Here is a 26,839-nt window from a genome sequence, read left to right as displayed (position 1 = left end):
ACCAAAGACAAACAAACAAGTAATCCAACTAAAAATGGCTAGAGTGCTGTGCCTGGCTGGCTCAGTCAGTAGAGCATGCAACTCTTGATCTCAGGTCGTGAGTTCAAGCCCTATGTTGGGTGTGGAGCCCACTTAAAAATGGGCAGAGGACCTGAACGGACATTTTTCCAAGGAAGACATACAGATGGCTGACATATGAAGTATTCATATGAAAAGATGTTTTAAAATCACTAATTGTCAGGGAAATGCAAACCACTTGCTGCTTCTTTTGCTATTCCATTGACCTTGAAATTTATCTTGTGCATCATAATTCTATTCTGTCCCCCTCACTAGAGGAGATAAGGCAAACCATCTTCAAAAAGTTTGCACTGACTGGGGTGCCTGGGTGGCTCAGTAGGTTAAGTGGTGGACTCTTGGTTTCGGTTCAGATCATGATCTCATGGTTAGTGAGTTCAAGGCCCTCATTGGGCTGTGCACTGGAAGTACAGAGCCTGCTTAGAACTCTCTCTCTCTCTGATCCTCCCCTGATTGTGCTCTCATTCTCTCTCAAAATAAACTTAAAAACTAAAAAGTTTGCACTAACCTCTCCATACTCAAAACAATCCTTATAGTAAAAAGCTCTTTTCTGAAAATGAGAACCCTGCATGTAATTTTTAAAAAATAAAGGAATTTAGGAGCGCCTGTGTAGCTCAGTGGCTTGAGCTTCTGACTGGCTGAGGTCATGATCTCACAGTTCAAGCTGTCAGTTCTGCGCTGACAGCTCAGAGCCTGGAGCCTGTTTCAGATTCTGTGTCTCCCTCCCTCTCTCTCTCTCTGCCCCTCCCCAGCTTGTGCTCTCTCAAACATAAATAAACATTTAAAAGAAGAAATAAAGGAATTTGATAAATTTTTATCCTGTTTGTAATACTTAAATATCAACAATAAATTAAATGACAATCATGTGGGGTACCTGGGTGGCTCAGTTGGGTGGTTAAGTGACCGACTCTTGATACCGGCTCAGGTCATGATCTCAGTTTGTGAGACTGAGTCCCGCGTTGGGCTCTGCACTAACAACACGGAGCCTGCTTAGGATTCTCTCTCTCCCTCACTCTCTGCCCCTCCCCCACTCGCATGCTCTTTCTCTCTTTCAAAATAGATAAAAACTTTTAAAAATAAATGACAATCATGTGTTTTCCCTAACCCAAGCTCCTCCCTTCATGAAGTAATCAGTCTCCCTCTTCCTTGAAACTCCCATTGCATTTCATTCCTCTACTGAGCACAACTCATTCTGTTTTATATTATGGTTTTCTGTCAATGCTTGCTTCCTCTGTGAGATTACAACTTCTTGAAGGAACGTACTGTGTCTTAATCTTATTTGCACCCCTTCCGGTTCTCAGCTCAATGCCCGACATACTGTAGGAGCACAAAATAATACATTTTTTTGAATGAAGGGATTAACCACCAGACATTTCTATGGTGATATTATTACAGCCTCTTCTTCCATATAAGCCTGTCAAACAGCCTGGAAATAAAAGTTACTGAAAACAGTTCAGACAACCATATATGTGAAACTGTTAGTATGATGTAATTCTAAAGAAGGTTTGGGGCTTCCAGACTATATGGAAAGCTGTTTGTTCTTTTGTGTTACTTTCACAAGCAAAAAAGAATACTGGTTCCCCAGAAATAAGTACTAATTTTAGAATTCCATACATTAATGATTAGTATCCTTTCCCTTCTCATTGGCAGTACAGTAAAATAGTTAGAAACTTGGGGTCTGAAGTCAGAATTTAGAGACTTCAGTCTCATCTCCACTATATATTAGCTATGTGACCTTAGGCAAATTGTTTAATTTCTCTGTGCCTTATTCTCATCATCAGCAAAATGCAGAAACAACGTACAGCCCCTCAAAGGAATGGAATAAAAATTAATGACTTAATATAAAGTTTTTAGAATAGCATCTGGCACTTTGTTTAAAAGTGACAGCAATATATTGTACTGTATCGACCTTATATTCCCTTTTGGTAAGTGCCATGATCTTAAGGACAAAACGAGTCCCCCCCCCCTTTTTTTTAAATCCCCTATAGCACCTAGTACAGTGTAGGACAAATACTAGATGCTCAGAAAATGTGAATTGTATTTGAGATAGTATTTGAATGCACAAGAAAATGAAGGTATGTTAAAAATGTAAATGATGTTGAGATGAGCACTGGGTGTTGTATGGAAGCCAATTTGACAATAAAGTATATTTTTAAAAATGTAAATGAAATTACAGAGGGTTTTTGGCATATCATTTGCATAACTTCAATTATTTCTTTATAATTTGTTGCTAAGTGCTTTATGACTTGATCTTTTTCTTGCCCTCTTCAGAGTATACAGTTTGTTTGGTGTAATGCGTGTTATAGCTCTCAGGACTTCTGGCCTCCTGACAAGCTGGCTATTCTGATAGTCTGAGGGATGAGGCTTCTGCAGCAAAAAGTGGGTTACATTACAGTACTGCCTGCTGCTGGAGATGGAAGACCAATAACCTCTGAAAGCAGCACGCAGGAAGAGTGGGGGCAGCAGGGCGCTTTGTGAAGGCTCATTTAGACACTCCGCAGTGGGGTACTGCGAAGGTGAGTGCCCTAACGCGCGGGTCGTCCCCCCGGAGGCCTGACTGGGCAGCTGGGCTTGGCGAGAGAGGAGAGGGCCCCCGGCCGAGGCCGCTTGGATGAGTCATTCTCACCTCCCCAGGCAGGTGCGGGCTGCAGGACGCTTCGCCTCGGCGGGCGGGCAGGAGCCACGAGCCGCCGCGGAGCCCCCTTCCGAGACGCCTCCTCGGGCCGGCACTGACCTTGCCGTCGGCTGCCCGGCTGCCGAAGACCCGGCGCCGCAGAGCGGGGAGCTGGTCGGGGGCGCCCACTGGCACCCGAACCCACAGGTCGTCGGAGCCGGGCGCCGCCTTCCTGCGGTCCCTCAGCGCCTCATTCCTGCGCGAGGTCGCCAAGCTAAGCTGCGAAGGCCGTGCCTCGAGGCGCGGGAGGGCGGAGCGCGACGCGCGCCCACCGGCTCGCGGAGGTCTTCTGGCGCGGGCGCACGCGCCGCAGCCGCACGGGGCGGGAGACAGGGAGGGTGGGTGTGCTTGGGGAGCGCGCGCCGCCGCCGCCGCCGCCGCCGCCGCCTCAGCCTGCTGCTCCGCCTGCGCCGCCTGCTCCCGGCGCTCGGCCCCAGCACGCCGGCTCCCGAGTGGCCATGGGCGGCGCGGGGTCCGCGGTGTAGAGTCCGCCGGCCCCGGACCCGCGTCCCGCACCCTGACGGTCCCGGTAAGCGGGGGCGGGGGCGGGGGCGGCGGGGACACGGCAAGCACCCTACGGGACGGGTCTGCGGGCCGCGGACAACCCTCCGGGGACTCTGAGGTGTTGTGTGGGAGCCGCCCCTAAGGGAGTCCCTGTGTAAGTAGATAACCCCCCGAGTGTCCCTGCCTCTGCCCCTTGGGAAAGTTCCGGAGGCGTGCAGGGAGCCGCCCCCATGGAGGACCCCTGTGTGAACGGAGACTCCCAGGGCTGTCTCTGCATTTGCTGCCATGGGGAGGCACAGCGTGGAGGCACTGTCTACCCACAGAGACCTTCTGTATAACTACCGGAGGGCAAGGGTGGTCTCTGGTGGTGTCTCAGTGGAAGACCGTTTGAGAACACAGGGGAGCCTCAGGAGCCTGCGCGGTGGGGATGGACCCCACAGAGGACCGCTGTATAAAGGAATACCTTAGACTGTGCCCTGGAACTGCCTGGAATGAACCTCTGACTGGAAGGAGAGGACCCTGCTGCGGGATCTAGGCCAGGAGTAACTTCCCATATGCCCAAAGGACTTTAGCCTTGACCTTTTTAGGGCTCAGTGTGCCCTAAATTGTGCCCCTCCAAGGTGATCGAGAGGCTGGGGCCCTGTGGGGCTGCTGCCTTTGTCCATTCCTTCCCCGACCCCATTAGAAAATGTATTTTCCGTGGTAGCCCAGGTTGTCTCGAAGCTGGATATTTGTGGAGGCAGGAACTTCTATTAGAGCAAAGGACATAAGGGAAGGGAGGACAAGTGAGCCCTCTGAAGCTAAGAAAGGAGACTTGGGGCCCTGGGCTTGACTATCCATAAGCAAGCAGTAAGATAGGTGGAATAATTGATGCTGGCAGGTCCTGGAAGAGAAAGTCCTTTGAAGGAAGGAAGAAAAGATATGTAGGATTATTGAGCACCCATATACCAAGTACAATGCCAGAGGTGTTTAACATCTCATATAATCCTTACAACAGCATTATGCAATTATCCCCTTTTCAACGTTAGGCACTTTAGACTCAGAGAGGTTTAGCAATTTGCCCAAGGTCACAAAGCTTGGAATCCTGAGATCGGTTTTCGAAATTTATTTGGGAAAAAGTGTCAAGGAGAGGCAGAAGCAAGAATGTATATTTGTTAAGTTGCATTAAGATACCAGGCATAGTATATGGTATATGCAATAGTAAAAAAATATATATATGCAATAGTATATGCAATATATATGCAATAGTACATGGTCAGTAAATGTGATGCCTAAATAAGTGAATGAGGAGTGTTTAATTGGGGATGAGACTGCTGCAGGAACTGATTTCCCCAGATTTCAGGGTGTGGCTTCCTTCACTGGCAACCCCACTGTAAGGAGGCCTCTGGTTGTCTCCGGACTTAATTGAGGCTGGGAAGAAGCCTCTGGGTGTGGTCTTTGATAGGATTTGGCTGGGGAACAAGAGGAATGCTTCAGAGGATGGTGTTCTAAGACTACCCTCCCAGCTTGCAGAATCCTTGGGGGAGAGGTGGAAGAGACAGGGTCACTTTTAGGAAACATGATTCATAGTGGCTTTGTGGCCCTCTGACTACATGCACCAACAGACTTTGGTCCACAGATAACATGCAGGACACTTTTTTCCCCAAAGTGCTTCTGCATGATGATGAGGAGGGCAGAAAAGGTGCAGAGCCAAGCAAGGTTTATTGGGAGTCCATTTTCTGGGGAGGACAAAGGGTCTGCACCTAACACAGTGATGCATCCTCATCTCACTCCTTTGGCTGTGTTAGTGCTTTCATTCCACCTGAATCCTAAGGGTGCAAATTTGGGACCAAGGATAGAGTCTGGTTTCTTGTCCAAAAATGGGGTAGTGAGGGAAGTAAGCAATGTATTCATCAGAGAACCATTCTGAAAGAGTTTTCCTGTTCCCCTATTATCCTTCTTCCACATAGCCAAACCTAGTGACATCCTCACTTAATAGAAGTGGCTGTCTTCGGCTCCTGGGGTTACTTAGGAAAGATCAGGCTTGTGAGAAAACAAAACAAGCTGATTTGCCAATTGTTAGCTTTTCTTTTTAAACTCAGTGGTTGCCTGATGCATGGGTGTGGCACCTCAGGCACAGCTCCCTCAATGGAGTAAATTCTGACAAAGGTTTACATTGGTTCATCACTTCTCCATTACAAAGTGTTTAAAATCCCCCTTTCAGTTTACACCCCTCTCATCAGTTTAACACACCAAAATAAATAGGGTTATGTGTGTGTGTGTGTGTGTGAGTGTATTTTTTTAATATTTATTTATTTTGGGGAGAGTGCAAGCTGGGGAGGGGGAGGGAGAGGGGGACAGAGGATCCAAAGCCAGTTCAGAGCTGACAGCAGTGAGCCCGATGTGGGGCTTGAACTCATAAACTGTGAGATCAGGACCTGAGGTAAAGTCAGACACTCAACTGACTGACCCACCCAGATGCCCCATTTTTTTTTTTAAAGAAAATCAGAAGGAGGGGCGCCTGGGTGGCTCATTCAGTTAAGCATCTGACTCTTGATTTCGGCCCAGGTCATGATCTCATTGTTCGTGAGTTCAAGGCCCTCATTGGGCTCTGCACTGATGGTGCTTGGGATTCTCTTTCCTCTCTCTGCCCTCCCCGCATTCTCTTTCAAAATAAATACACTTAAAAAAAGAAGAAGAAGAGGAAGGAGCAAGCCTGCAAATCTGGAAATATGACCTTTGCTCTAATTTAGAATATGTCATTGGGTTTTTTTTCCTTACATTCTTCTTGGTATCACACCCTCTCATGTCCCTGGAAAAATTGCTATGTGGCTTTAGGTGCTCCCCAAATATTGCACTTTGAATATCATCTCCCTGATGTCCAGCATTGGGTAAACATAAAGATTACAAAAATCCTAAGAGTACTAACTCTCCGCTAAACACAACATGAGTAAAATCATTCCAGAATGGATGTGAAGGATGTCACCTGGTGGCCTTAATCTACTCATTAAAAAAAAAAAAAAAAAAAAAAGCTCTCTCCAAAGGGAAATAAAATGGGAGAGAACTTCACGTGCATGTACTGATATACCTGGGTTTTACTTATGGACTTTAATCTTCCACATCTTCTCTGATCATATTCTTAGCCTTTAATATTCCACATCTTCTCTGATCATGTTCTTAGTTTTCTTCTTCCTACATTTGCCATATTTTTGACAGTGCTTCCTTTTCCTCAAACATGAATGGGACTTTCCTCAGCCCATTTCCCATACTCCCTCTATTTTTTCCAGTACACCTGTTCCTAAGTGGATCATATTTATGCAAATAATTTCATTTGTCTTTAGTTACAGAATCTTTATCTTCTAGTCCCACCTGCTTTTCTCCAACAATGCTCTTGGTTTCTGCTGTCTTCATTTCCCAGATTGATTTATTCATTCCTGATGGGAACATCATTATCCATTCCACCCTGAGTCTTAATGACCAAGTTCTGACAGGAATTGCTTACCAGCTTTGGACCAAGAAACCAAGACCATCAGTTTATAGATGGAGACATGATTACTTTTTCCATTATAACATCCCTCTCCAATTCCCTCAGAGATTCATATATATTTACTAAGTGCAACCTACTTGCCAGGCACTATGCTAGATATGTATGACAGTTGCTTGCCCTTGAGGGGTTACATAGAATCAGTCTGCATGTCTCTAATCATTTACTATAGAGTAAGAAAAGTAAGGGGAAATTATAGCTTTACAGAGTACCTATAGGTTATGTGCCTCCTCTGGCAGCTACACTGTTAACCCCCCTGACATTACCCTCCCCAAATTACTTTTGCCCATACGCTTTGAGTGAACTTCCCACACTCTTAGCTTCTTATGATAATGACAATACCTTATATTTGGATAACTTGTTATAGTTAGAGCCCTTTTACATACATGATTCTATTTGTTTTTGAGGAATGTTTCATCTTCCTGGGGTCTTCTTACTAAAGCAACAGTGTGTGGGGTGCCTGGCTCACTTTCTCTTTTTCCTGTTTGGTTTTTTTTTCCTTTTTGGAGTCTCCTAATCAAATTTATGGGTCTCCCAGAGGGAAAGCGCCAGTGATTCACGACAGTCACCACCTACCAGCTCTTAGGCTATGGAGAAGAGTTTCCTGATGGGTCCAAAAGCCAAGCAACATGCTCACTGGTCAGTTCTGTAACTTATCAGGGCTATCCTACCACCTGACCTCAGAAAATTAAATTATCTGGGTTTTTTGCCTCCTGAAATCCAAATACATATTCCCTTCTAAACAAATATTTTAAGCATACTGTCTCAAACAAGTTTTGTGGGGCTGATTCATATGTGAAGGCAGTTTTGCTTGCCTATTTCTATCCAGCAACCAGCTGGCTTCATACCTCCTGAGCTATGATGGAGTCCCCATATAGCAATCCATGCCTTGGCATGTGCTTTTACCTCTTCCTGGAATTCTTTTTTTTTTTTCCTTAGCCACTCGGGTAACTCCCACTCATATTTCAAAATTTAGCTCAAGCAACACCTTTTTTTTAAATCCTACACTCATGCCCCCTACACACACATATACACTGCATTCTCACAGGCTGAGTGAGATTCCGTTTGTTCATTCTACCAACAGTTATTAAGTGCCTGATTTGTGCCTGACACATACTAGGCTGCACTCAGCAAATATTTGTAGAATCGATAAACAAGTAAATATAATTAAGGTGTAATAAGTTTATTAAATGGGGTTGAATCTGTGCTTCAGGGGCCTACAGCAGAGAACAGGAGTGCCTCTCCATCTTGCTGAAAAGCTCTGCTTGCTAAGTGCAGTCACACCAGCCAGTCACTAATGATGTGCTATTTCTTAACTATTGCTCTGCTTCTGTGGGAAGCCAGCACTGTAGCTTTTCATGAAGACTCATCCCAAGCCCCCAGAGGCTAAGGATCATGCCATAATTGTGTTCTCATGTATATTAGAGCTTTGATGGCTTTTAGTAAATATTAAAAACAGGACCTCCTTCATGTATCACTCTCTTGAGCAGAGTTCAGGAAGACAGTTTTTATTCACTCTTTAGCCCTTCTGCTGCTCGGAAACCCCAAAGGAGCCCTGTGCAGTTGAGGCTGACTATGTCTCTCTGGACTGACTGAAGCCAGTGCTGCTGTGCTGGATAAATAGAATGAAAGAAGAGAGGGAGGTACCAGGTAGACCCTTTCAGAGTCTGCAGATATGAAAACTAAAAGTAATCTGTAAATTACCGCTAGTCAACAGGAATGGTTGATTATGAACAGGCTCCCAGAGCACTGTCATGAGACACTGCATTCCTAAAGCAAAACTCTTTGATGGCTTTTGTTTAAAGTCTTGAGATTGATGTTGATGTCCGCAGTGAGTAGAGTCTGTGCTATGCATTTTGCATTTTTTAGACCCTGGTTCTGCTGATTTTCCATACCCTTGTGGCTAATTACCTTCTACGTTAAGTATGTGACTTTCCCTGAGGCTCTCAATCTTTTAGGCACATGCTTCCTGGAACCAACTGTCAACCACCTTGAAATTTTTCACTCTCATGTGCAGATGCTGCACATGCTAAATTTCTCCAGCCCAAACCCAGTGGGGAAGATATAGATTTTCAAGCTTCCTACTTGTGCCCTTAGGGCAACAGCCCTGTGGGCCAGGCCACAGTGCCACAGGACACACCATAAATGCAGGAGACCATTGATCTTGATAATATTCTCTCTTTTCTTACTGTGGTTATACAAACTGGCTAAATTCCAGAATTCTATAGCTCTCCCCTGTGGTCAGAGAAATTACCCATAACTACTATATGGTTACTTGTTCTCATCCCTGCTAGCCCTGAACCACCACCATTCAGGGTCCACCTCTGGAGAAGCAGAGTAGATATGATGAGATGAGCGGATGACTCTGTAGTTTTTAGAACTGAGTTCTGAAGATTTAGTTGTCTCTCTGGACAAGGTTGAGGAAGAGAAAGGGTACTGACACCATGATCTCAAATAAACTTCTTATGTTGTTCAGTCATCTCTGCAACATTTATTTAACAAAGATTTATAGAACCCATGCTCTGTGGAAGACCATGGGAACCATATAAATTTTTTTCTCTTTTGATGTCACTGGAAACCTGAAATTCCTTTTTCCACCTGTTCAACCCACTTTCTGGTTATTTTCCTTTGTCCCTCCACTCAGAGGTTTTCTTTGCCTTGTTGCAACCTAGGAAAGCCCTCGTAACCTGTAAGCAATCACTTTTAGATGCTTTTGAGCCTTTTTCAAACAGTTGCCAGCCCTATATCAAGAATCAGATGAAAGAAATAAAAAGCATCCAGATTGGTAAAGAAGTAAAACTTTCAGTATTTGCACATGACATGATATTATATATAGAAAACCCTGAAGAATCCACCAAAAAACTACAATAACTGATAAATGAATTCAGTAAAGTCACAGGATACAAAACTAATTTTAAAAAAAGAATCAGGGGCCCCTGGGTGGCTCAGTGGGTTAAGCGGCCGACTTCAGCTCAGGTCATGATTTCATGGTCTGTGAGTTCGAGCCCTGCATCGGGGTTTTGTGCTGACAGCTCACATCCTGGAGCCTGCTTCCAATTCTGTGTCTCCCTCTCTCTGCTCTCCCCTGCGTGCGTGCTCTCTCTCTTTCCCTCTCTCAAAAATAATAAACATTAAAAATTTTTTCATAAAAATAAAAAAAGAATCCGATGAAAGCAAGTACAGTAAATGTACCTTACATTTAGCATGCCAAATGAGGAGACTCCTGCCTGTTAGGAGGGCTATTTCCCAGTCTTCTCATAGGTACAAATCTTTATAGAGAGCTTGGGAAGAGGTTCCCTAGCTGCCTTCCCCTTCCTTACTTCTCCACCAGCTCCTTCTATGAAGCAACCCTTCCTCCTCTTACTCCCACTACTTTGCCCTTATAAATATTATCACTGTGTTCTAAGCATGTGCTCTGCAGAGAATGGGTGTGTCTTGTACACACACCAAGCTCCTCACATATGTCTTACTGCCTGACAAATACATCTAGACCAACTTCTCTTACCCAAAGAAGGATTTTGGTTTTGTCATGTGTTTTCATTTCCTCCAGATCATATAGCCAAACAGCTCTATTCTACCTTCTTGTCCCTGTTATTCACCACCCCCCTGCTCCTGCCCCTGAGGTTATTTTCCAAGCCTTCCTCAGATACCACAAATTCTCTGGCAGTAACATCATTCTTGAGACAATGTCTTTTTATTTTTCTTTCATCTTTGTTAAGGAGGTGGAAAACCCAATTCCACCCATCAGCCAAAGAAGTAATCATTAGTTACCATTTGCGGAATCTTTACAACTTGATTTCCTTTTAACTCACTCTTCTTCCTAGGACTTCTTCCAGCACAGGAAGGGCCAGGTTTTTCTCAGCAGGCATTTGTTTTTACCCATCACTAATCACTACCACTTGTTTCTCTAGAAATTAGAGCTGATTTTGTTAATTTCTCAAACACCCAGGTGCACATCATGGATATTTCAACACACTTGCTTTTAATCAAGGTGTCTTTTGTATACAGGTTTGGTCCTCTCTGTTAAGCATTAAGGGTTTAAACCTCACTCTTTGAAGCCTACTTCTATTGTGTCCTCACAGTTTACTCTTAAAATCAAAGTCATGTTTATTCAAAATGACTTTGGGCCTTGTTTGGATTTTGGCGGTTTCTTTTTAATGGTTCTGCTCTACATTTTCCGCCCTTATGGACATAAAGTGGCCTAGAAAACTGAACCATCTCAGGTAAAAGCAATAGAAGTACTCCAGGATCCTGTGGTCAGGGATGGAAAGTGGTTTTTAATTTGTTTTTATGTTTGTTTTGCTGGTGGATGTCATCTTCAGTCTTCATTGAAGTTCCTTTAAAGATAAACTCCCCAAACCACTGCAGTGACATCATTAACAGTTGAGATAGCTTAATAGTGATTCTTGTTATCCTTACAGAGAATAATGGGTTGTAGCAGGACTACAACGTATTGGGAGATGCCTGTGGTTAATTTGCTGATACACTATTAATGAGTCAGTTCACTTACAGAGCAACCCTCTTCATTGGCTGGCCTTTGTTGAGAACTCTTACTGCATTATCTGAAAAAGCCAGTGGGAACCAAATACATACCATTGATTTTCCTCCAATGAATCATTCTTAAAAAAATGACTTTCGTATAGTTATTTTAGGTCTCCAAATAAGCATTTCTCAACTTTGTTTCAACCTATACTTTCTTGCTAAGAAACTTAAATGTCTTGTAACTAATCCCTAAAATTTATAATACAACTTCTGGAAGGAGGCTGCCCCCAATAGTACTTTTTGTATCTCCCGAAGAACCAAGAGGACACTGTCAAGCTCTGCTGTTTTGTAGTCTATTTTACAAAAAAAAAAAAGTGATGACTTTAATATTTGCTTTACAGATATAAATATGTATTATAATTTATTCACTTCTATCTTCTTTCCTCTTGGAGTTCAAATATATATCCCCCACCTGCCCCCAGGATCCAGCCAGTGAGAATCATTGCTCTGATCTTTGTGTTCCTATTGGATTAAATCAGTTTTTTCTCTTTATTTATGGCATGAATATATCACAGGTTTTTTAATAATCCTCCTATTGACATTATTTCCACCTTTTTATAATTGTAAAAAATTAGCCGGTAAATATTCTTTTACCTTTATGCACAAGTCAAAGAGGATCAGCCTCTCAGTAGGGTCTTCTTCAGTCAAAGATATGTTAGTAGCTGTCCATCTCTGTTAGAACCACAGACTCTTTTATATCATTTTATTTTAATTCTAGTATACTTAACATAGTATTATATTAGTTTCAGGTGAACAATATAGTGATTTAACAATTCCATGCATCACCCAGTGCCCATCATGACATGTGCACTCTTTAATCCCCATCACCTATTTTGCCCATTTCCTCATCCACCTTCCCTCTGGCAACCATCAGTTTTAGAACCACAGACTTTTTTTTAAATAGGCTCCACACCCAATGTGGGGCTCAAACAACCCCGAGATCAAGAGTTGCATGCTCCACCAACTGAGCCAGCCAGGCACCCCCTAGAACCACAGACTCTTATAACAAGCTTGAGAATTCTGTTCTTGTACCACAGCAGTCACGGGGAAAGCTTACTACTCCACAATGTTGTCCTTGTCTTTTAGAAGTAACCATCTTTAAATCAAAAGACAAAAATGTGGTTCTCTAATCAAAAATGTAAAATTATTCAAAGGCTGTATTTTTCAAATCGCAGGTCCAGACTCATTGCGAAGTCATGAAATCATTTGGGAGAGTCACTATCAGGATTGTTTTAATGAAATAGGATAGAAAGGATAGAAAATATCAGGGGGCATCACATGTAGTATAAGTAGGATTGTTTCACAAAACTACAGGTTCAGTTCTAGGTTTATGAATACATGTTTATAACCATATGTCTACAGAGTCACATCATAAACTATATTTCTTACTATGGGTCACAGTCAAAACTTTTGAAAAACATACCATGAAAGTTTTCTGAGGAAAACCCGGTAGCCTTGGAAATAATTGATCGTGAAGAAGGTCTGCAGTAAAGGGTTGTGTGTCAGTTTTACATTCTCCCTCTTGGTGTGGTGTGTCTGTACCTCTTGCTCTAAGTGGGAGACTTGCTTCCTACCTATCCATAGCACAGCTGGTGCTCTTGAGGCATGTGAACAGTGTCTGGAGACCAGAGACCCAGCCTCTTCAAGAATACTCTGGATCCATAGCCTCAGCAAAAGCACTAACATACACACATTCTCCTCTCTACTCCTAGGCCCACCCAGACTAGATACCTGTTTGGGTTACTTGTAAAAGAATATGATAAAAGAACATGAACATTATAAATGTTTAAGACTACATAATCCAAACATGATCATTAACAGAGAGCTAAAGCCCAAGGCAGTAAAGGAAGGTGTCCTAGATCACAGCAGATCCAGAACTAGAACAAGTTATTTTGTTTCTTAAATTCCACTAGTTAGTTGATTTCAAACTGCCCTGTCAGTAAAAAACAAAAACAGAAAAACAAACAAACCCTCCTGCCCTCTCAGTAAATCAGTCAGAGAAAAGCTGAATAAAATACTGTATGATTTCACATATAGGGAATCTAAAAACACTGAATTCCTTGAACTCAAGGCACCTGAGTACAGTTGGTTAAGCATCCAACTCTTTTTTTTTTTTTTTTGCCAACTTAGCTAACATACAGTATGGTCTACTTCAGTAGTTTTCCATAACTAATCACTTACATACAACACCCAGTGCTCATCCCAACAAGTGCCCTCCTCAAGCCCATCACCCATTTCCCCTGTCCCCCCAACCGCCCACCCCCATCAACCCTCAGTTCTCTATATTTAAGAATCTCTTATGGTTTGCCTCCCTCTCTGTTTGTATCTTATTTTTCCTTCCATTCCCCTATGTTCATCTATTGTGTTTCTCAAATTTCACATATGAGTGAAATCATATGATATCTGTCTTTCTCTGACAGACTTATTTCCTTTAGGATAATACCCTCTAGTTCCATCCATGTTGTTGCAAAGATTTCATTCTTTTTCATCACCAAGTAGTATTCCATTGTATATGTATACCACATCTTCTTTATCCATTCAGTTGATGGATATTTGAGCTCTTTCCATAATTTGGCTATTGTTGATAGTGCCTCTATAAACATTCAGGTGCATGTGTCCCTTTGAATCAACATTCCTATATCCTTTGGATAAATTCCTAGTAGTGCAATTGCTGGATCTTAGCGTAATTCTATTTTTAATTTTTTGAGGAACCTCTATACTGTTTTCCAGAGTGGCTGCACCAGTTTGCATTCCCACCAGCAGTCAAGAGGGTTCCCCTTTCTCTACATCCTCGCCAACATCTGTTGTTTCCCAAGTTGTTAATTTTAGCCACTTTGACCAGTGTGAGGTGGTATCCCAATGTGGTTTTGATTTGCATTTCCCTGATGATGAGCAATGTTGAGCATCTTTTCATGTGTCTGTTTGCCATCTAAGCATCCGACTCTTGATTTCAGCTTAGGTCATGATATTGAGGTTCATGAGTTCAAACCCCACATCAGGCTCCATGCTAACAGTACAGAGCCTGCTTGAGATTCTCTCTCTCTCCCTCTCTCTCTCTCTGCCCCTCTCCTTCCCTCTCTGCCCCCCCAAAATAAATAAATAAAACTTTAAAAATATTGAACTCATAGAAACAGAGTACAATTATGGTTGCCAAAGGCTGAGAATAGGGGGAAATGGGGAAACACTGGTCAAAGGGTACAAACGTTCAGTTATAAAATAAGTAAGTTCTTGGGATCTCAGGTACAGCAAGGTGACCATAGTTAATACTATTTTGTATATTTGAAAGATGCGACAAGAGTAGAGCTATAATGTTCTTAATATAAGAATGACAAAATGGTAATTATGTGAGGTAAAGGATGTGTTAACTAGCCTTATTGTAAACATTTTTGCGATATATAAGTATCATATCATCACGTTGTACACTTTAAATTTATATCGTGTTGTATGTCAATGATATCTCAATAAAGCTGGGAAATAAATGAACAAAAAACTGCCCTCTCTCCCTTTACCCTTTATCTATTCAGTTACCAATTTCTCTAATTTTGTTTCCAGGGTATCAAATAGACTCCGTCAGCATTATTCTTGCTGTCATCATTTCAGTTTAAATCCTCTACATCTTGCCTGGACTATTATAGTAGCCTTCTAATTGGCCCTAACCTTTCCTCCTACCCTTTGCCACCTCTTCACCCACACAAACTGAAAATAGCTTCCTACCCGTTCTTCAGGGTCCACTTTGACTCCCAGTAGTGTAGTCTTAACCTCCCTTTAGGCATTTCCAGTACTTTGTCTCACTCTTCTTTGAGTTCTGATATTAAGTAGCTTTAGTGGTGAGACTGTTCTCCTGTCTCCTATGTCTTATGATGAGTAGTTAGTGCTTTGCACATTGTGCTGTTCAATAAGCCTTGATTATAATGGATTGAGAAAAAGGCTAAAATGGACTCTTTTTCACTTTACTTAGAAGAAGCATTCCCCAGCTGAATTCCACTAAGACCTTTCAGGCTAGGAAATAGCAAACCAGCTTTGCAATGTGCCATGTCATGCCCTCACTTAACAGTGCTGTACCCTGGTACTGCAAAGGAAGAGCAGGGATAATGTTACTTCTTAATCTGTAAAGGTTTTATTGAACAGTTCATTAAAAAAAATAACACTAGTGGGGTGCCTGGGTGGCTCAATCGGTTCAAACCGATCGGTTCAAATAGGTTCTAAATGTCTGATGGGCTTAGATCTCGTGGTTTGTGGGTTCGAGCCCCGCATTGGGCTCTGTCCTAACAGCTTGGAGCCTGGACCCTGCTTCAGATTCTGTGTCTCCTTTTCTTTCTGCCCCTCCCCCACTCGTGCTCTGTCTCTCTTTCAAAAATAAATAAACATTAAATTAAAAAAAAAACATTAGTGAAGTTTTAAAAATGTGAGCAGCACCTTAGCACTTGTAATGGTCAGGTTGTCTATGAAAGAGAAACACACCCACAAAGAAGCATAGCTACCAATTAGAGGGGGCAAAGGATTGTTTGTGACCTTAACCATACGGATCGGGTGGTAGAGTTTCCTATCTAATTAGGAGTCCCCTAAAAATAGGAGATCATTCACTGTGACTGAAAAAATGAGCATTTTATGTGGATTATCCCTGGATGCACTGTGCACAGCACTTATTGGAGGAGTGTTTCTTGTCAGAAGTCTGAAATGTATTGCTGCAGTCTTGCTTTAAGCCTTGGGTCGTCTCATGGGGCAGAGGAAAGACTTGGGCTCTGAAGTTTCTAACTTTCTCAACAAAGGCGTGGGACCCCTAGACCTAATTGGCTTTGGGACACCAAGAAAGACAGAGATACAATTTCACATTTGTAGAATACTTCCCAGTCTACTAAGCACTTTTTAAGCTCATTTTTTAATGTTATCCTCATGACAGCCCTGTGAAGTGCACTGGGCAGATAGCTTCCATTTTTATAAACGAGAAAAACAAACTCACAGAGCTAGTTAAAAATAGCAGAGTCTTTTGACTCCTTAACAAGTGTTCTCTCCACCTCACCATGCCACTAAGCTCCAGAAAATCTTGCCATTTAGGTGAATGGTTGAAACTGATTGGCCCAACATGGCCATTGGTTGAGTCTGGGCCCCTCTGCTTTTGGTCCACAGAGCCATGGGGGTGTTGATGTCCAAGCGGCAGACAGTGGAGCAGGTGCAGAAGGTGAGCTTGGCTGTGTCTGCCTTCAAGGATGGGCTACGGGACAGGCCTTCCATCCGACGCACCGGTGAGCTTCCAGGGTCCCGCCGTGGCACCGTAGAGGGCTCTGTCCAGGAGGTACAGGAGGAGAAAGAAGCAGAGGCAAGCACTCCAGTGCTCCAAGAAGAGAGCAGTGTCAACCGTGCAGCCTGGGAGAGGCTCCGAGATGGCCGTGGAGTGGAGCCTGAGGAGTTTGACAGGACTAATCGTTTCACACCCCCTGCGTTCATCCGCCCTACCCGGAAGCTGGATGATGACAAGCCTCCTGATATCTGCTTGGAGCCCAGAGAACATGTGAGTATCCAGTTAAGGCACAATCCTCAAGTCTTAGACTTTCTGAGGATCAGAGAGCAGGATAGGACGGCCTGAGTATAGTTAAAATGAGACTCAAAAACAAAAGAACTCCAGAAAGGTGCAGTTGAGTCCAGAACAATCTTAAAGAATTTCTTCTACAAGAATAAAAATGTTACATCCTGGATTGGTTCTGTGAGAGACATGAGGCAGTGGTGATAAGGAATGACACGATAGCAGGGATAGTAGTATTCCCTGTAGGAGGCATTTAGAAATTTGTGGGCATTCAAGAAGGTCACAGTGAGTGGGAATTGCTACTGGTTTTTGATGCCAAGAAAACCAGGGATGCTAAGTGTCCTGCAATGCTTGGGACAGTCTTTCAGAACAGATTTTTTTCCCCAAAAATCCTAGTAGCATCCCTCTTCAGAAACATGATCACAGAAGCCTGAGCATATGGAAAAGCTTACTGATTCTTGTCTCTCCAAGAGAAAGCTCCATCACCTCAACACTGCCTTCAGTTGGAGCTGTTTCTCTGGGCTTCTCCAGGGACACTCAGCCCTGTGTAGGTAGCTCTGTGTTTGGTGGTCATAGGATCTTGCTGCCTACACTCGAATGAATACACTCCCTATTTATTCCTTTCCTCAGGTTGTCAATGATGAGATGTGTGATGTCTGTGAGGTCTGGACAGCTGAGAGCCTCTTCCCATGCAGGATCTGCACCAGGGTTTTCCATGATGGCTGCCTGCGCCGCATGGGCTACATCCAAGGAGATAGCGCAGCGGAGGTGACCGAGACAGCCCACACAGAAACCGGCTGGAGCTGCCACTACTGTGTGAGCCTGGACTACAGGGACAGTAGGCTGCCTCACTGCAGGGAACTTGGCACTTTTACTAGAGACCCAGTCTTGGAACACTGGTTTCTAGGCAGTGACCTAAAGAGGTTTCCAATAGTAGACACATGGATCCTCAAGCTTTCTCTTGAGGACAGGCTTTCTCTACCTCAGCATTATGACATTTTTGGACATAATTTTTTGTTGTGGGGAGTGTATACATTGTAGGATATTTAGCAGCATCCCTGGCCTCTACCCCCATTAGATGTCAGTGGCACCCAACCCCAGTTGTAACAACCAAAAATGTTTCCAGATACTCCCAAATGTGTCCTAGGGGAGAAAACTTATCCCCAGTTGAGAACCACTGAGCTAGAAGAATCAATGGGTAGGATGAGGCTTAATTACTAAAAAGTCTTTTGTTTGGAACAGTGCTTTCTCTCTAAGTCTGTGGTTGTCATTCATTGTACTCATCTGAAAAACCAACCTGAAATCCTAACCAGCTTGCCTCCAATAGGTGTAGGCTCTAACATAGGAACACTTACTTCTTAGTCCTAAGATTGTCATTTGGTCTACCACCTAATTCTTAGGAGCATTTGTTCTTTATCTCTAATATGATCATTATGTAAATTAAATAACAACGGTCTATTGATTCAGAACTTTGCAAATTCTATATAAATGCCTTCTAACTTTTAAAAAGACAAAAGCCAGATTCATATCCATTTCTCAGCACATCTGAATAGAGTTTAACTCTTGCTTTATTGATCTGTTATCCTGCAGGTGTCTTCATTATTCACGGATTTCAGAATAAGGAGCATCTCAGCAGATCCCCCCTCTTCTTCCTACTGCCTAGAAGAAAGCAAAATTGAAGTATAGGACAGTTATTTCCAGCCACTTACACATCTTTTCCCCAGCTGAAGTATGTCATGGTAGACCCTGCTCTACACACCATCTTCTCTAGTCACCACCCCTCCAAACACCAGCCTTTTCACTCCCAGCAACTCTGCTCTGCAGTATTCTGATGTGGGACCAGGTTGAAGGTGTCTCTGTCCTAACCCCCACCCCCACCCCAGAATATATGGCCCCCTTCTTGGCTTTCTGTCATGGTCCTACCATCATTATTAACACTTTCCAGACTTTGTACAAAGGCTTCTTCCAAGCTCTTCCCCTTCATTTCCTTCCCTTCATAGCCAGGCTTCTTGAAAAGACTCCATTAGCTCCTTGTGGCTACTCACCCACCTATAATTCAGCTTCTGCATCCATCATTCTGCTGAATTGTTTCTTTCTTAAGTCACCAGTGACCTAATTGTCAAGTCTAGTGACTTTTTCTCAGGTGTCTTCTTACTTGACCTCTCTGGGGTATGTAGCACTTCCTTATTGACTCTTCTCTTTTGGAGGGATTTGAGTATTTATGAGAGTTATTATGTAAAATATGGAAACTAGAGAAAATAGAAAATCAGTAAAGTCCTATCATATTTGTATAACCACTGTTAATATAACCTTCTACATTGTGCAACTCTCTTTTCTTGGCTTCTCGTATCCTCTACTGATACTCTTCCTATCTTCTCTGACCATTCTGAATGACTTTAGTTAATTTCTTGCTGTAGTCCTAAATGCTTTCTTGGGGTTCTGTTGTTACATTTATCTTTTCTCATTGTACACACTCTCTGCCTGGGTTACTTCATCCACTTCAGTGGCTACAGCTACTGTCTAAACACTAATGATTCCCAAACCTGTGTGTCCAGACCTGAATTTCTTATCTCTTGGATTTACATCCATCTTGTTGCCTCACAGGTACTTCACATTCAGCATGCCCCAAAACGAACTCCCCTTTTCCCCAAAACCTGTTCTCCATCCATTTATTGCCTCTGTCAATAGTAATACCACCACCACCACTCCCCAGGTACCAACACCAACTCATTTCTTTCTTTCATCCTTTACATCCAGTAAGTGATTCTGTCTCCTAATACCTCCAATCTCTCCTCTCTTCTCCATGCTCAAGTCTTAGTTTAGCCACTCATCTTTTTTTACCTGCACTATAGTGACAGCCAACTAACTTCTCCATGCATCTAGACTTTGCCCCTCTAATTCATTCTCCATACAGCAAAGAGTTGACCATGGCACTCTGCCCTTAAAAACCATTTGGTGGGGCCCCTGGGTGGCTCAGTCAGTTAGGTGTCCGACTTCAGATCAGTCATTATCTCATGGTTTGTGAGTTCAAGCCCCACATCAGGCTCTCGGCTATCAGTGCAGAGCCTACTTTGGATCCTCTGTCCCCCTATCTCTGCCCCTTCCCTGCTTGTTCTCTGTCTCTTTCTCTCTAAAAAGTAAATGAACATTAAAAAAAAAAAAACATTTGGTGACTCCTCTTTGCCCCAAAATAAAGGCTCATTTGAATAAAGGCTCAGAAATAAAGGGAATTTGAGGCCCTTAAATAAAGGGCATTTGAGGCACTTCACAGTCAGGCTTTGGCCTACCTATCCCTTATCTTTTATCATTCCTCTTTATTTTCCTTACACACACACACACACACACACACACACACACACACACACCCTACACTCCTGCCCCACTGAACATCTCACAGTGTTATACCACATTTATTGAAAGAATTGTTTGAGTTCTTTATGAAATCCACAAATGAATACTCATGATATGTCTGTTCCTGTTCTTTGCTGGCATTTTAGGAGAGAAATAACCTACTATAGAGAATCTTTGATAATTTAAAGACTATAAAACTGTATATAAGTGTTAACAAAATAGCATATCAGTGCTGTTTTAGAATTAAAGCTTCTATGGCACCACAAAAAAAAAACTCATTTGGTTTTAGGGACTTTGTCATTCATCTCTTTTAAAACCATTATGTATTATTTAAAGTAATACAGCCTACTAGGATCAGTTAGAATTAAACTTCTTTTTTAACTGAAATCCTCTTTGAGCACAGTCTAACACAGAAGCCAGGTACATAAAATGAATAAAGATGGAGCTGCTGCGGTTGATGGAGTTGGGGATTCACAACCTTGCCCACTTACTAGTCCCCTTTTCCCTTGAAGCAGATTCCTAAGGCACTTCCAAGGAATCCCTAGGGTATCTCAGAATAATTTTTAAACTCCTGTCTTCGTAAAAGGGACTCAGGTCTAGAATCAGGATACCAGGCTTCTGGGGAAGATTCTGCCACAGAGTTGGTCAACTCTGAGCAAGTCCTTTCCCCTTTCTAGAAACTCAGTCTCCTTGATTCTGATTAGAGGCTGGGATTAGATGATCCCAGAATTGCCTTCAAATTGAAATACCATTTCCATCCTTCTTGATCCTTGGCTTTTCTTTCTTGCTGGTCTATATGGCCACTGACTCAGCTCTTCTCTTTTTTCAGGACAACCTCAACTTGCTGCTAACTGAGGAGGAAATGTACAGCCTCACAGAGACCTTTCAGCAGTGTAAAGTCATCCCTGGTAAGGCTGCACAGGGCTGTCAGATGCAGAGGGGCTGGCACATTTTTCCTCCATACTTTCTAGGATGAACCATAAAAGGAGTATTCTGGAATTTGGAGGGTAGGGGTAAATAGGTCCCTGTTGGCCAGCAGGGGCACCCACACACCTACCCATTCCCCCCACCCACCACAGCCTCAGTTATCCTGGCTATGGGAGAAAAAGACTCCACAAAAGCTATGGATGTAGGGGCTCTGGAGGGTAGCCTAGGGGTGAATGCAGATGCCCCAGAGGCTGAGGAAAGGGTGGGCATGGCTAGCATGGGGTGCCTCCCACAGATTGCTCCCTGACACTGGAGGACTTCCTGCGCTACCGCCACCAAGCAGCAAAGCGGGGGGACAGTGACAGGGCTCTAAGCGAGGAGCAAGAAGAGCAGGCAGCCCGCCAGTTTGCAGCCCTGGACCCTGAACATCGAGGACACATAGAGTGGCCTGACTTCTTGTCCCATGAGTCCCTCCTGCTTCTGCAGCAATTGCGTCCCCAGGTGAGGGCAGCTGGGGTGAATGTCGATGGGATACTGGGTGACAGAGACCTGGGAAGCATGCCAGGTAGGTTGGGGGAGCACTAGGTACTGTCTTAGCAGGGACCAGTACCAGGAAAGGGCTCACCTTCTACCCAGTAACAGGTGGTCCAGTGCCTAAGCTGGGGAAACTGCCCAAGGAAGATTGATTTGCATTGAACCCAACTGCAAATGTTAATGCTACCAGAAAGCCTCTGGGCAGCTTCAAAGGGAGGCTGCCAAGGTGGTAATGGAGGTAGGATTCTCTATGGCTTGACATTTTACAAAATATTTTCAGCTCCAAGATCTTAACTTGTCTCTTCTTCCCCAGAACTCTCTGTTAAGGCTTCTGACAGTCAAGGAGCGGGAGCGAGCCCGGGCCATCTTCCTGGCACGGGGCAGTGGGAACACTATCAGTGAGGCAGAATGCCGCGGAGCCCAGCATTCTTGGTTCTGCAAACGCCTTGCAGAGGCTCCATCCTGCAGTGTCAGGTTTGCTCCCTGCCAATCCCTGCCCCCACTCACATGCCCTTATCCTTTTTCCATGCCAAATGGCCCTTGGCATAAAAGGTACCTCTCTGTTTCTTCTGTCAACGGATAGGAGAGGATCCTCCTGTGCATTAGACAGTGACTCCTGTTGGGCCAAGGCATAGGGCACCCCCTCCTCCAAACTGTGGCCCCATATCAGAAAAGCCTGGGGGCTCAAGCATCCGACTTGGGCTTAGGTCATGATCTCACTGTTTGTGAGTTCAAGCCCCATGTCCGACTCTGTGCTGACAGCTCAGAGCCTGGAGCCTGCTTCAGATTCTGTGGTCTCCCTCTCTCTGCCCCTCCCCCATTCATGCTGTCTGTCTCTCTCTGTCTCTCTCTCTCTCAAAACTAAATAAACATTAGAAAAGCCTGGACATGCATGTCCAGAGCCATGGATGGGTTCACCAGAGTTTGGGAGGAGCCAGACCTTTCACTTTCCCACTGCTAACCACATATCATTGTGTCCAACAGTATCAGCCATGTGGGTCCCATAGCAGATAGTAGCCCAGCCAGCAGCAGCAGCAAGAGTCAGGACAAGGCTCTGCTGCCAACAGAACAGGAGTCCAGGTGAGTAGAACCTCCTTAAGGGGCTGTCTGCACCCCTACCCTTTAACACACATAAGTGGGCATTACTAACTGCCACCCCAAAACAGCAAGTGCCTATCCCAGAAACCAGGCTCCAAGAATATACATTTGACCACAGATATATAGGATCAGTTGGCTGGTCTGTCAACTTGGAAGCACAGCCAGTCATACCTATGTCAGCCAAAAGCCAGGGCTTCTCTGAGTTTTGCTCAGCTCAAGCTGACAAGGTCTCACGAGCCTTCAGGCTCTACAGCCAATCTCACAAACCTGTTCTTTGCTCCCACTCCAGATTTGTGGATTGGCCTACCTTCCTGCAGGAAAATGTTGTCTACATCTTGGCCGCTCGCCCCAACAGTGCAGCAATTCATCTGAAACCCCCAGGATAGCATGGAGCAGAGAAGCTGGGGGACAGTGATGTTCTCTCCCTCTTTTCCTTTTGCCCTTTCCCCCTTCCCCCCACCATCCTCTGCCTGAGACTTACGGGGATGGAGCACTGCCAGCATCTCAATTTGCCACTAAGCTTTATGGAACTGAAATCACTCTTCCCCTCACAACAGAGGCAGTAAATGCATTGCCACCAGGAAAAGCCCTGGGAGCTGTGGCAGTATCCGCTCCTGGACCCACCCCCCTACCCTCACATCACAGACTGGACCTGCCACTGCACACATATGTGCATACACACACATATACCCATGCCTAGCTGTCCATGCCTTCAGAGACCTGGTTCTTCTTCATTGAAAAAGGATCAAAATTCCTTTGTGAAGCTCCTGGTTATAGATTGGGGGGCGGGGGGTCTCTGTTTACTCCTTCTATTGGCCAGTTCTGATTTCCTATAGACAAGTCTCTGGCCAAGTGATTCTTGATAATAGGGCACATCAGACTCACGTGTTGTCCTAGAGATGCTGACAGGTTCCCTCTTCCCCAAATGAAAATCCCTTCTGTGGTGAGCCACTGTTCTGGTAGGTGTGTGCTATGTCCCTCAGGTATGTTGGGGTGACAAAATTATTGAAAACCACCACTGGCACTTCAGCCCTTTATTTATTTAAATTCTAATTTCTAGAGACAGAGAAGGTAACTAGTCTGTGGAGTCCTAATTAGAAGAGGGGAAGGCAGCCCTTCCCAGGAACCCAGAATTCTAGGAACCTCTCACCACATCTTTCAAGTCCAAAAGTCTTTAGAACAGTTAAAAACCAAGATGAGCCACCCTGGCCCCTGCTTTGCAGATGGGAACACATGGACTAGAGCCCAGGGGGCCTGAATAGAACAAATATGATGGCAAGAACCACAGGCCTCTGTATTAGATGCCTCATCCAAGTTGGCTACCACAGAGACCCGAAGCTTGATCTCCAGTGAGGACAAGGTCTGGATGGAAAAAGAAAAGAGAAGCCTTGTGCTTTTCCATCTTTCCACCTCAACTCACCTGTAGACCTGGAAAAAAAAAGTGTGCCATTGCATAAAGAACAAGAGCCAGCCTCTCCCACAGCCCAAGAAAGAGCAGTTCCACAGAAGCCCTCAGTGAGGACTCCTTTCAACCACCCTGACAATGAGGGTAAGAAGCTGGAGCTAAGAAGAAGATTTGCATCTCAGCTCTTGATCAGAGAAAGTCTGAGCAAGGCCTCACAGAAGAAGATTCATTCTTCTCCCCATCACTGAGATAGGGCCTGAGTTGCTGCTTCTCCCTACATGTCTGAGCCCCAGCTGTCCTTACTAAGTTCTCATTAAGTTCTCAAGTCACTGCATGTTGTGGGTCAGCCCTGGCCCCGGAGTCCAGGTTCTGTTTCCAGCCTGACAACTTAGGTTTAGCCAAATTTGAATACTAGAGAGGGGGTTGGCTTGATCATGTAGAAGCTAACATATCTCCATTGCTCAAGGCACTTGTACTAAATTGGGTGCTTACAGAAGAAGTAGCATACAGCTCAGTGTGGAGATGCTCAGAGGAAAGTGGGGAGCTGCAACCAGGGTCATGGTAAGAGTAGTGTATGCTCTCCTGTAGAAACTGCCTGACCCAGAATCAGGGTGAGAAACTTCAAGGGTTGAATAATCCAGTACTGAAATGAAGGAGACAGAAGATCAATTTGGATTCATGTATATGGCTCTGAACATTTTAAAACCCACAACTTTTTGTAAATACTTCTTAGGCATACTCCCAAGATTGATCAGTTAGGAGGGGCCATTATTTAGTTTAGCCAGAAAAAATAAAAAGCAAAAGCACAGGACTCTTGGGTCCAAGGACTGCCTCTGAAGCAGCCAGACCTGGGGTTTTACACTGAGAAGATTAAAACACATTCAGCACAGGGACTCTTGCTTATTCTCCTGGTAAATCACCTTGTATGCCAATGGCCTTGGGCTGCTGGATTACAGACAGGGAATTTTGAGTAGAGACAAGCTCTGGGCTTTGAGAGCTGAACCGCTTTTTTCTCCTGCCTCAGCATCAGTTATAGAGACTGGAAATACATCTTCTTGTTCCCTGATCCTTCACAGCCAAGGTGATGCCTACCTCTGTGGAACTGCAGCTTCTAGCTTTCTGTGGGTGAGTGGTGAAAGACCATGGTCAGATCAGGCCAGGTACATCCCAGGGCCTAGCAAAGCAGGCCCTGAATTTCTTCCACAGTAGGATCAGGCCCATTTGGGACTATCTCTCTCCCTGTTCCAAGACAGCAAGTTTTCTTGGTAGGTGCATGCTATAGAGGGCCCAGAGGACCCCAGCATAGAGTTCCCAGTCCACAAGAGTCCTAAGAAGCAAAACATGGAGGAATAACTAGCCTCCTCTCCATTAGGCATGTAGCTTTTTACTAATGAAGAGGTTCCTTTGTTCCCCAAGACCAGAGTTGCAGAAGGCCCATCCCAACCCCCCTGTCTGGGATGACCCTTTCCAGTTTCCCAATCCATGGAGCTCCTATGCAATATATATGAAGGTGTTCAAACTTTCATAAACCTAGTGAAACCGATTCCCTTTCCTTTTCCTCAAGCCTTTCCATCACTGTGACTATCTGAAATTCTGCCAAGTACAAAAATTAGTGTCTGACTCTAAGGGTTTGAGAAAATGTTCCTTCCAGTCATTTCTTTCTGGCTGCCCCAAATTGAGCTCAGTGCTTTTTACAAGCACCACCTGCTCCACCCACTACCAATGGAGGTTAAGATTATGTTTATGCTCCTCTGAAGACTACTTGCCCTAGGCCTATTTTTCACCAAACACTCCTTTTCCTTATGCTCAGATTTAAAGAAAGGGGCATATGAATGACACAGTGGAGCTGCAGGGACAGAGGGTAAGCTGAGGCAGTAGCTATGGCCACATAATCTCTCCAGGTCTGCTCTGTGGCTTCCTCTCCTGAGACAAGCCTTCTGCAACAATGGTAGGCTCTGTGCTTTGAGTAAAGGCCCCTTTGGATCCCAGAGATGGAGCAGTTCCTTTGCTCCCAGGTACTGGCCCACTCCCAAGTGCTTTTCTTCCTTTGAGAACAGCCAGAGCCATGAGCACATTGCCTCTTCCCACCTTCAGTCCAAGTGACTGGGCCTATAGCGCAGACACTGGCCTTTTTGGCCCTGGTGCTCCCTATGGGATGTCACCCTGGCCTTGTTTGAGTGGCCAGATCTGGGAGTTTCAGCATTCCTGTTACTAACATGGGAGGCACAGGATCAAACTCCCTGGGAAGAGGGCACCTCACTGGGGAGTGAGTCCAGAATTGTGCCTAGGCCTCTTAGTCTGAAGCACAACCTCAATCATTGCAGGTTTCATGGCTTCAGTAAGAGTGGTGCAAGGAAGCCCTAAAGCCAAGAGGCATAAGCTATCTGGCAGGGGCCCAGGCTAGCCATGACCACCGCAGAGCCAAGAATAACCTCCAGGCAGGACTGGTAGCAGACTCTAGTGATCCTACAAGCATGACCCCTTCAAACTAGCAGAGTAAAGGCAGGAATATACTTGGCACTAAAAGGCAGACCAACTGGATGTCAGGACAACATCCTGTAGCACCTGTAACCATAACCCTTTTTACTCAATTTACAGTAGAATAAAATTGCTACTTTCTCCATGCCACTTAGTTTGAATATGCCCAGGATCTCTCTCTGGGCTCCTGGCTACAGCTCAGAGAAT

At 44.4% G+C, this 26,839-nt stretch overlaps 1 protein-coding gene across 3 annotated transcripts; it reads left to right on the top strand.

Annotated features, from left to right (window-relative positions):
- Nucleotides 1–2,438: 2,438 nt before the first annotated feature.
- Nucleotides 2,439–23,503, top strand: PHF24 (PHD finger protein 24). 3 transcript variants are annotated; one of them, XM_015079474.3, is made up of 8 exons: nucleotides 2,439–2,591; nucleotides 16,446–16,827; nucleotides 17,470–17,655; nucleotides 21,020–21,098; nucleotides 21,413–21,618; nucleotides 21,965–22,125; nucleotides 22,636–22,731; nucleotides 23,039–23,503. In XM_015079474.3, the coding sequence occupies exons 2-8, from the start codon at nucleotides 16,450–16,452 to the stop codon at nucleotides 23,133–23,135; spliced, it is 1,203 nt and encodes a 400-aa protein (XP_014934960.1). In that variant the 5' UTR covers nucleotides 2,439–2,591; nucleotides 16,446–16,449; the 3' UTR covers nucleotides 23,136–23,503. The 3 variants fall into 3 exon arrangements, with proteins under 3 accessions (XP_014934960.1, XP_026895146.1, XP_053060946.1); XM_027039345.2 differs by lacking the exon at nucleotides 2,439–2,591 and adding an exon at nucleotides 3,139–3,278; XM_053204971.1 differs by lacking the exon at nucleotides 2,439–2,591 and having other exon boundaries at nucleotides 16,700–16,827; nucleotides 17,535–17,655.
- The last annotated feature ends 3,336 nt before the right edge of the window (nucleotides 23,504–26,839 follow it).

Source organism: Acinonyx jubatus, chromosome D4, assembly GCF_027475565.1.
Source record: "Acinonyx jubatus isolate Ajub_Pintada_27869175 chromosome D4, VMU_Ajub_asm_v1.0, whole genome shotgun sequence".
Lineage (NCBI taxonomy): Eukaryota > Metazoa > Chordata > Mammalia > Carnivora > Felidae > Acinonyx > Acinonyx jubatus.
The sequence above is the reverse complement of the archived record's forward strand: the minus strand, read 5'-3'. Positions and strand labels throughout refer to the sequence as shown.

Coding starts and splice junctions, on each gene's coding strand:
- PHF24 (XM_015079474.3), top strand. CDS start 16,450: ATGGGGGTGTTGATGTCCAAGCGGCAGACAGTGGAGCAGGTGCAGAAG. Junction 16,828..17,469: donor GCTTGGAGCCCAGAGAACAT/GTGAGTATCCAG, acceptor TCCTTTCCTCAG/GTTGTCAATGATGAGATGTG. Junction 22,732..23,038: donor CCAACAGAACAGGAGTCCAG/GTGAGTAGAACC, acceptor CTCCCACTCCAG/ATTTGTGGATTGGCCTACCT.